At 47.6% G+C, this 11,046-nt stretch overlaps 1 protein-coding gene across 1 annotated transcript; it reads right to left on the bottom strand.

Annotated features, from left to right (window-relative positions):
* Positions 1-704: 704 nt before the first annotated feature.
* On the bottom strand, positions 705-1,845 carry LOC124664531 (leucine--tRNA ligase, chloroplastic/mitochondrial-like). Its single transcript, XM_047202031.1, has 3 exons — positions 1,553-1,845; positions 916-1,060; positions 705-819 (listed from the first exon to the last, which is right to left on the bottom strand). The coding sequence occupies exons 1-3, from the start codon at positions 1,843-1,845 to the stop codon at positions 751-753; spliced, it is 507 nt and encodes a 168-aa protein (XP_047057987.1). The 3' UTR covers positions 705-750.
* Positions 1,846-11,046: the final 9,201 nt, after the last annotated feature.

Below are 11,046 nucleotides of genomic sequence, written 5' to 3'. Positions count from 1 at the left end.
GGGCTCCTTTGATTCATTGGAATTTCATAGGAATTGTGTAGGATTTGAATCCTATAGGAAAATTTCCTACACATATTGTTTGAATCATAGGAACATATCCGATAGGAACAAATCCTATAGGAATCTTGTAGTGTAAATCCTATAGGAAAAAAACATGAGGTCATACCTCATGGAAAATTTCCTTTGCTACAATCAAACACACTTCATCTTCCCATAGGATTCAAGTAGCCATGACATTCCAATCCTATACTTTTCCTATTCCTATGATTTTCCTATCCTATGAATCAAAGGAGAGCTTATATTGCATGGAGAACTTTTAGGCTATGAGCCACGGGACATGCATGGCAAGGGTACAACTAATAGGAAAGATTTCATGCTGACCAATCAAAAAAAGCACCCTATGAGCATCACAGATCACACAGGAAGATCCCATCTATAAAGGTGACAGAAACACCCATACCCATGCGTATAAGTACAAAAGTATTTCCCCAAGTCTAGCAATGTAAATAAAAACACCTTAGCAATGATTCCACCACTACAACATCTTGTTTAACTAAAAAACAGTACTGCTATATTTGCAGTGCAGCTCAGGTATCATGCCTAACTTAGTAGCAGAGCTAATCAAGGCAGTGTGTAATGCTCTGTTCTGTTTATGCAACCTAATACAGGTATCAGGCTTGACTTGCTACTGTAAATATGCAACATCTACCATACGTAAGGAGCAAAAGATACAATGTAGAACGAAGTGCACTACAGTATTACCTGTGTGCGGAAGCGGTCAATGTTCCGTGCCGTTGTAATCTTGGGGTGAGTTCCCGTCTGCGCACAGAGTACACCATTCAGATCATAGCAACACACAGACTTACAGAGGATAATAAGCTCAGCAACGAGAACGAGGAAGAGGGCTTGAGTTACCTGGATAGCATACTGCTCGGCAGGAAGACCAAACGCATCCCATCCCATCGGATGCAACACATTGAAGCCTTGCATACGCTTGAATCTCGACAAAATGTCGGTCGCCGTGTACCCGAGGGGGTGTCCGACATGCAATCCAGCCCCACTGCATGGCAAGTTGCAAAATCATGTGAACCACGACGAACATTTATCTACCTTAAGAGTGGGATTCAATTCAGGATGAGTTTATGCATCCAGGAAAACTAAATTTCAGCATCGAGGCACGGTTGATTTATTGTGTCTATGTCTAGGACTTTTTTCAGATTTCTTCAAGATTTCTATATGTGCATTTTGACTAGCTAGTGCACTAGTACACCGCATGTGCCTAGCTCGACCCATATGTCCTTGACCATCACGGCCCAACTACACCACTTCATGCAATTGCAAGACCAATGTACACCACGTCATGATAAACTCAAACAATTCGAGCACAAATTCGCGGTGGGGTAAACAGAAATTGAACGAGGCCATAATAACAATTTGTGTCTTAATTTTACAAAATTCGTGGTAGAGTAGAGTAGCCACATATACAGCCATAGCGAACTCGAACAATTCGAGTGCGAATCGGCGGCCGGGGAGGAGAGACGCGGATAACTACCTCGGATAGGGGAACATGTCGAGGATGTAGCACTTGGGCCTGGAGGTGTCGAGGCCGTCGCCAATGTCCGGGGTGCGGAACGTGCGGCGTTCCTCCCAGTGCGCCTGCCACCTCGGCTCGATCTCGTCGTACGGGTACGCCCTCCTCGCCTGCTCCTGCGCCTTCCCCGCGTCGGCGGCGCAGCGGCAGAGGCGGAGGCGGGCTCGGCGCGGCGGGAGGCCGCGGTGGAAGGCGGCGGCGAGGGCGGGAGGCCGCGCGTGGAGCCGGAGCGGCGGGTGCGTCGTGAGAGCCATCGGGGGTTCGGGGTGGGAGTGGGCGTGTGAGCGGGGTGTGGAGAAATATGAAGCGGAGCGGGAGGCTGCTCGAGGAAGACGACGAGCTTGGGATAAGGTTTTGGAATTTGCTATTGGCATTATTTTTTGGAAAATGCTAACGATCACCCGGGGGATCAAAGCTCTCCCGATGCGTGACCGTCCGATGCGAGCAGATTGCGTGGACAGCGTTTTAGTTGGCCCCACTCTGCCCACCGCCCCGCGAGAAAAATCCCGTCCGCCTTATCTGCTCATGTGCTCCTCCAGAAGATTCTCGTCCACAGCAACTGTAATCTCCATTGACTCGCTCTGCTCCCCCGCTCCACTTTTCCCAAATCTCTCCCTCCGATTCTCTCCGGCGAGCACAAATGCGCTAATTCTATTCTCTCTCCGGCCAAGGCACCCACAGGGGAGGGCAGTTGGCGGCGATGGGCGTGTCCGACCCGCAGCATTAGCCTCGGGCTGAGGCACGGACGGCCAGTGAGGCGGGTGGTCACCGGCGGTGGACGCGGGCGAAGTACGCGGCCGGCCGGCAACGCCAGCCTCGGGCCAGGACGCGGACGTCCGGGCCGGCAACCATGTAGCTGTCCGCCCCCGCGGGTCTGCTACAACCGGCATCGGCGGACGCTACAGGCGGCGGCGCCGTTCGCTACAAGCGGAGACTCCTATTGCTACAGGCGGCGGCGCCGTTTGCTACAAGCGGAGACTCCAATTGCTACAGGCGGCGGCGACGTTTGCTACAAGCGGCGGCGGCGTTTGCTACAAACAGAGACTCATAAGCTATAAGCTGCGGCGGAGGCCTGCGACGATGCTACGTCCGTCCGGCGGGGTTGCTACCAAAGTCTGTTGGCCGTGCTACGTCTGGCCGGCGGCGCTGCTACCAAAGCCCAGCGAGCGGCCGGAGTTGCTTCGACGGGCGACCCTCAATGTTACCAGGGGCGGCCTCGCTGCTCAGACTGGCTGCTATTGATGCTCCCATCGTCCGCCGGAGGTGCATGGAGGAAGAACTTTCTTTGCTATGTTCTCTTAATTTTTTCTACAACCTTGCTCTGCCGTTCTGTTGATTTGCGACATACCAAGAATTCTTTTGGTACAATTGTCTGTTTCTTTTGCACCTAGTGTTCTGTGGATTTGCGACATACAAACAAATCTTTTGCTACAATTTCCTCTTGTTTTTGAACCATACGCTCTACGAATTTTGCTACAATCTTAGAAGTATCATCGGAGGACTTTGCCGATATTTTTTGCAGGGGCAGCGGCATTGCGTTTTTTGCAGCAAAGGTGCTGCGGGGCCGGTGGTCGATGCAGGTGATCGAGAGGCGGAGGTCGCCCCTGGAAGATTGGGGAGGAAGGTTGAAAGATAGATTGGTGGCCGCTTGTAGCATCGGCGGTGGCAGCATGTCTTCCTGTGTTTTGGAGCGGTGTCGGCGACATCAATTTATTTCTTTGGATAGAGGACGAGGAAACGGGGGCTTTTCTTTTCTTGTTGGGGCGGGGCAGGGTCCACCACGTGGGAGAAGAAGTGCAGTGCGTTCACACAGGGGGATCATGTAGATCAGCGCGCATCGGACGGCTGCGCACCCGGGGGATCCGCGATTTGATCCCCCGGGGGACGCTCAGCGCTTCTGAAATGAAAACATATAAACTAAAATAGTTGTTTACTATTCTGAAATAAACATAAAATAGAGTAGTAATATGTGTTGCACAGAAAATAAACCAAAATGAGATGTACTCAATCCGAGTAAAGTAGTAAAAGGGATCGGAGGGAGTACTATTTTTTTTCGAGAATTGTATAAAGTATTCAAAAAACTAATTTGTATTTGATAAAGAGGACATCATCTACAATAACAAGCCTCAAAATTATAGCCAGAGCCAAAAATAAATTTGTCACACTATCAAAGGTTCAGTAGCTGGCTATGAACTATAGTGATTATTTTTGAAGATCTTAGAGCATCTCCACCGACCCTCCCAAAAAAAGCGTCGCCATGCACGCCGACAGCAGGCTATGTGGAGCCTGGCATGCACTTAGCATTTGGGGATCGCGTCTCACATCAGTTAACCTAATAGAGGCACCGGCATCATGCATGCACATGCAAGTGGGGGCAGAAAAAGTAGGAGAGGGGAGAATCTTTAGTGGGCTGTGTCACATGCAAGTGGGGCACGTGCAATTTTTCAGCATAAATTGGACGTCGGCGCTCCCTTTGCGAAGGGATCCTTTCGGGAGTGCCAGCGCTTTTATTAGACTCCAAAACATGTCGGCGTTTTTGGGGAGCGCCGGTGCGAACGGTGTCTCTCACTAGAATCGTAATAGAGCTATTAGGAGCTCTATTTAAAGCACCGGTGGAGATGCTCTTAGAGGTAGCGAGTCAAAGTCTCCACGGTACCATATGGAACAAAACACCACATAAGGCTGGTGCCAACGCGGGCGGCAGCGCGGGTGGTACCGCCCGCCGGGAGGCGAGAGCGGGGCTATAGGGAGGCGAGACGGCAGCGCGGGGCGGTGGATCCACCGCCCGGCGGTAGTGCCCGCTATCGCCGGCGCTGCCGCCGCGTCGCCGCCGAGAGGGGGCGAGAGCGAAGCGGTGCGGCCGGCGGGTCGGGGCGAGAGCGGGGGCGAGAGGGAGGGGTAACGGCTAGGCGACGTGGCGCGATCGATTCGTCCACGTCGGCTAGCCGTTGGGGTAGCCGTTCGTTGGCTCAAAAATTCGAAAAAAAGCCAAAAACCCCAAAATTTCATCCCCACCCCCTATAAATACCCCCATATGGTTTCACTCATTCCACACCTCACTTCATCTCCTCCACTCTCCATTTCCACTCCTCTCAACGCCATGTCTTCGTCTAGCGGCCGGTTCGAGCGACGGAATGGAGGGTGATATGATCGGTGCATTCCAGGCGGAGTATGAGGAGGCGATGCTCAACCTCGAGGCTGAGCCAAGACGGCCGCGACGCCATCGAGAGTTCATCAGGCGTGATCGTCTGGGTGCCCACGATCGGCTCTACGACGACTACTTTGCCGACAACTGTGCTTATCCTCCGAGCGGCGAAGGTATCGGATGAGGCGATCCCTTTTTCTACGCATTGTGGATAGATTGGGTGAATACTCTCCGTATTTCACCCAAAGAGTTGATGCTCTCAACCGTGCTGGTTTTTCTCCCCTACAAAAGTGTCTTGCGGCTTTGAGTTTATTAGCTTATGGAGCCGCTGCGGATACGATAGATGAGTGGCTTAAGTTAGCTAGACAAACTTCATCGGATTGTCTAGATAGATTCCGTGAAGGCATCATTCACTGTTACGGGGAAGAGTTTTGTCGTCGACCAACCGTCGCGGATACTCAGCGTACGGTTAGCGAAAGCCGAGGAGCGTGGCTTTCCGGGCATGTTAGGGAGCATCGATTGCATGCATTGGCGGTGGAGGAACCGCCCGGTGGCGCATGCCGGTCAATTCACAAGGGGAGACATCAAACACCCTACCATAATCTTAGAAGCCGTTGCGTCGTATGATCGTTGGATCCGGCATGCCTTTTTGGAGTGGCCGGGTCCAACAACGACATCAATGTACTCAATCAGTCGCCGTTGTTCAGTGATGTGCTTAGGGGAGAAGCACCCATAGTGAACTTCACGGTGAATGGACACGAGTACAACTGGGGTTACTACCTTGCCGACAGCATCTACCCCTCCTGGTCGGTGTTCATGAAAGGTGTTACTCTTCCACAAAGTGAAAAGCATCAACTGTTCACTGCTGCTCAATCAGCTTGGCGCAAAGATGTCGAGTGTGCCTTTGGAGTGCTGAAGGCTAGGTTCAACATTCTAGCAGTTCGGGACGCTCCTACTCGAGGCGTACTCTTGGGTTGATCATGCGTGCATGTGTCATTCTGCACAACATGATCATCGATGATGAGCGTGATACAAATTTGGAGAACATCTATGAGACAGTTGATTCCAATGTCGGCACTGCGATACACAACAATGCACCACCAAGCCTAGCAGCCAGGATTCAGATGGACAACGAAATGAGGGACTCACCGATGTATACACAGCTCCAGCATGATTTGATTGAGCATGTGTGGGCTAATGCTTAGATTATGTAATTTTTTCAAATTTTTATGTAAATTTTTTTTATAATGTAATCGGTAACAATTTTAGTTGAATAAAATAATTTTTTGCATTATTTTGAATGTTTTAATCTGAAAAAGAAATGCTGATGTCGAGGAGAGAGAAAAGATGATGTGGAGGAGAGAGAAGTGAGAGCTGGCACTATAGCCCGTGCACTGGCACCGTGGGGTGAGAGTGGGGTGAGAGTGAGGGTAAAAACTGACATGACGAGACTATAACCTGTGATGCATTGGCACCAGCCTAAGTTAGGTTCCACCCGTAAGTGAAAACTTAAAAGCTAGGATGTTTGAGTTTGGACAGCTGTGAAGTCTCTGCTCATAGATACCGGATGAAATTTCCTTGAAGTTCCATCCATATACATAAAACTTTCCTCGACCTTGTTTATAAATGCTTGGTTTTTCTAACACTGTTTATAAATGCTTGGTAGTATCGCATGCACAACTTACTTGATAGTGTTGACTGAAATAGTTTTGATCCGAACCGCAGGAGCTCTGCTTTTTCTTTACAAGACAAAAGGCAGATTTTATCGGAGAACCAACAACCTAGACACCTCTGAGAAAGACAAGCAGAAAAGAAAAGGTTTTGCTCACAGCTGAGCCTATTTAGTCCACACTCCTACAACAAGTGGGCAGTTTGAACCTGATTCACCTCCTCTCTTATGTACTGGACAAGAGCAGCAACATGCATGGCTTTCCCTTCAAAAATGCGCCTACCACGCTCCTTCCAAGCATTCCAAAGAGTATAGCATGCCAGGGTCGTTGTTGCTTTTCTTTCAGCTTTTGGGGCGCAATGATATACCTTGGTCCACCAAGATTTCACAGAAGTGGCCTGGGAGCAAGCATTAGCCAGCGGCGCATTAGAAGAAGCAACAGTCGCCCAAACTTTCTTGGAGAAGCTGCAATGGATCGAAATATGTGCAGCCGACTCGAGCTCCTGATCGCATAGGCAGCAGTTAGGATTGCAAGCAATGCCTCTGCTTGACAACCTATCAGCTGTCCAATTCATGTTTCTCAACCAAAGCCAAAGGAAGAACTTGACCTTGCCCTCCACTTTTGCTTTTCAAACCTTCTCGAGATGAGGTTGCAATAGCCTCCCGGTGAACTGAATGTCGTACACTGATTTTGCATAATAAAGCCCAGAGGAAGAGGCTTGCCACCAAATTTTGTCAAGCTGTTCCGAGAATCGCGCCTGATCAACCAAAGCCCACAGCTGGAGGAATTGATGTAACTCCTCCTCGAAATAAATTCTAGAAAGTCCACGTAGCCAGCACCCATTACTCAATGCATCAGCCACTGACAAAGATTTTCTTTTAGCCAACCAGAATAAGAGAGGAGACAACTCAGCCGGCGCTGTCGAGGGTACTCCTCGCCAATGCCCTCCGATAGGGGCTTAGGGTTGGTGGAATCCTGTAGGCTGACACGAGACATCGGTTCACAGACAAGCGGGGAGAGCGATTTACCCAGGTTCGGGGCCCTCGATGAGGTAAAACCCTTACGTCCTGCCTGTCTGTTCTTTGATTATGAAAATAATGGGTTACAATGGGGTGCCGAATAGTTCGGCTGAGATCTAGTCGAGATTGCTGTTGCTAGGGTTACCTAGTGATGGCGTGTAATTCACACGTTCGTTGGGAACCCCAAGAGGAAGGTATGATGCGCACAGCAGCAAGTTTTCCCTCAGAAAGAAACCAAGGTTTATCGAACCGGGAGGAGCCAAGAAGCACGTTGAAGGTTGATGGCGGCGGGATGTAGTGCGGCGCAACACCAGAGATTCCGGCGCCAACGTGGAACCTGCACAACACAACCAAAGTACTTTGCCCCAACGAAACAGTGAGGTTGTCAATCTCACCGGCTTGCCGTAACAAAGGATTAACCGTATTGTGTGGAAGATGATTGTTTGCGAGAGAAAATAGTAAAAACAAGTATTGCGAGCAGTTTTGTATTTCGAGTATTAAAGAATGGACCGGGGTCCACAGTTCACTAGAGGTGTCTCTCCCATAAGATAAAAGCATGTTGGGTGAACAAATTACGATCGGGCAATTGACAAATAGAGAGAGCATAACAATGCACATACATGTCATGATAAGTATAGTGAGATTTAATTGGGCATTACGACAAAGTACATAGACCGCCATCCAAGCTGCATCTATGCCTAAAAAGTCCACCTTCAGGTTATCGTCCGAACCCCTTCCAGTATTAAGTTGCAAAGCAGCAGACAATTGCATTAAGTATGGTGCGTAATGTAATCAACAACTACATCCTCGGACATAGCGCCAATGTTTTATCCCTAGTGGCAACAGCACAACACAACCTTAGAACTTTTCGTCACTCGTCCCGGTGTCAATGCGGGCATGAACCCACTATCGAGCATAAATACTCCCTCTTGGAGTTAAAAGCAAAAACTTGGCCAGAGCCTCTACTAGTAACGGAGAGCATGCAAGATCATAAACAACACATATGTAATAACTTGATAATTAACATAACATGGTATTCTCTATCCATCGGATCCCGACAAACACAACATAGAGTATTACGGATAGATGATCTTGATCATGTTAGGCAGCTCACAAGATCCAACAATGAAGCACAATGAGGAGAAGACAACCATCTAGCTACTGCTATGGACCCATAGTCCAGGGGTGAACTACTCACTCATCACTCCGGAGGCGACCATGGCGGTGTAGAGTCCTCCGGGAGATGAATCCCCTCTCGGCGGGGCGCCGGAGGAGATCTCCGGAATCCCCCGAGATGGGATCGGCGGCGGCGGCGTCTCGCAAGGTTTTCCGTATCGTGGTTTTTCGCCTCGGGGGTTTCGCGACGGAGGCTTTAAGTAGGCGGAAGGGCAGAGTCGGAGGGCTGACGAGGGGCCCACACCACGGGCGGCGCGGGCCCCCTTGGCCGCGCCGCCTTGTGGTCCGGCCACCTCGTGGCCCCACTTCGTATGCTCTTCGGTCTTCCGGAAGGTTCGTGGCAAAATAGGCCCACGGGTCTTCGTTTCGTCCAATTCCGAGAATATTTCGTTACTAGGATTTCGAAACCAAAAACAGCAGAAAACAACAACCGGCACTTCGGCATCTTGTTAATAGGTTAGTTCCGTGAAAATGCACGAATATGACATAAAGTTTGCATAAAACATGTAGGTATCATCAATAATATGGCATAGAACATAAGAAATTATCGATACGTCGGAGACGTATCAAGCATCCCCAAGCTTAGTTCCGCTCGTCCCGAGCAGGTAAAACGATAACAAAGATAATTTCGAAGTGACATGCCATCATAACCTTGATCATACTATTTGTAAACATATGTAGTGGATGCAGCGATCAAAACAATGGTAATGACATGAGTAAACAAGTGAATCATAAAGCAAAGACTTTTCATGAATAGTACTTCAAGACAAGTATTAATAAGTCTTGCATAAGAGTTAACTCATAAAGCAATAAATCAAAGTAAAGGTATTGAAGCAACACAAAGGAAGATAAAGTTTCAGCTGTTGCTTTCAACTTGTAACATGTATATCTCATGGATAATAGTCAACATAGAGTAATATAACAAGTGCAATATGCAAGTATGTAGGAATCAATGCACAGTTCACACAAGTGTTTGCTTCTTGAGGTGGAGAGAGATAGGTGAACTGACTCAACATAAAAGTAAAAGAATGGTCCTTCAAAGAGGAAAGCATCGATTGCTATATTTGTGCTAGAGCTTTTATTTTGAAAACATGAAACAATTTTGTCAACGGTAGTAATAAAGCATATGAGTTATGAAAGTTATATCTTACAAGTTGCAAGTCTCATGCATAGTATACTAATAGTGCCCGCACCTTGTCCTAATTAGCTTGGACTACCGGATCTTTGCAATGCACATGTTTTAACCAAGTGTCACAATGGGGTACCTCCATGCCGCCTGTACAAAGGTCTAAGGAGAAAGCTCGCATTTTGGATTTCTCGCTTTTGATTATTCTCAACTTAGACATCCATACCGGGACAACATGGACAACAGATAATGGACTCCTCTTTAATGCATAAGCATGTGGCAACAATTATTATTCTCATATGAGATTGAGGATATATGTCCAAAGCTCGAAACTTCCACCATGAATCATGGCTTTAGTTAGCGGCCCAAAGTTCTTCTCTAACAATATGCATGCTCCAACCATTAAGGTGGTAGATCTCTCTTACTTCAGACAAGACGGACATGCATAGCAACTCACATGATATTCAACAAAGAATAGTTGATGGCGTCCCCAGAAGCATGGTTATCGCACAACAAGCAACTTAATAAGAGATAAAGTGCATAAGTACATATTCAATAGCACAATAGTTTTTAAGCTATTTGTCCCATGAGCTATATATTGCAAAGGTGAATGATGGAATTTTAAAGGTAGCACTCAAGCAATTTACTTTGGAATGGCGGATAAATACCATATAGTAGGTAGGTATGGTGGACACAAATGGCATAGTGGTTGGCTCAAGGATTTTGGATGCATGAGAAGTATTCCCTCTCGATACAAGGTTTAGGCTAGCAAGGTTATTTGAAACAAACACAAGGATGAACGGTACAGCAAAACTCACATAAAAGACATATGGTAAACATTATAAGACTCCATACCGTCTTCCTTGTTGTTCAAAACTCAATACTAGATATTATCTAGACTCTAGAGAAACCAAATATGCAAACCAAATTAGCAAGCTCTAAGTATTTCTTCATTAATGGGTGCAAAGTATATGATGCAAGAGCTTAAACATGAGCACAACAATTGCCAAGTATCAAATTATCCAAGACATTTTAGAATTACTACATGTAGCATTTTCCAATTCCAACCATATAACAATTTAACGAAGAAGAAACTTCGCCATGAATACTATGAGTAGAACCTAAGGACATACTTGTCCATATGCTACAGCGGAGCGTGTCTCTCTCCCATAAAGTGAATGCTAGGATCCATTTTATTCAAACAAAACAAAAAACAAAAACAAACCGACGCTCCAAGCAAAGTACATAAGATGTGACGGAATAAAAATATAGTTTCAGGGGAGGAACCTGATAATGTTGTCGATGAAGAAGGAGCCTGG

This window comes from Lolium rigidum, chromosome 6 (assembly GCF_022539505.1).
Source record: "Lolium rigidum isolate FL_2022 chromosome 6, APGP_CSIRO_Lrig_0.1, whole genome shotgun sequence".
Taxonomy (NCBI): Eukaryota; Viridiplantae; Streptophyta; class Magnoliopsida; order Poales; family Poaceae; genus Lolium; species Lolium rigidum.
This window is presented reverse-complemented; position numbering and strand designations above follow the sequence as displayed.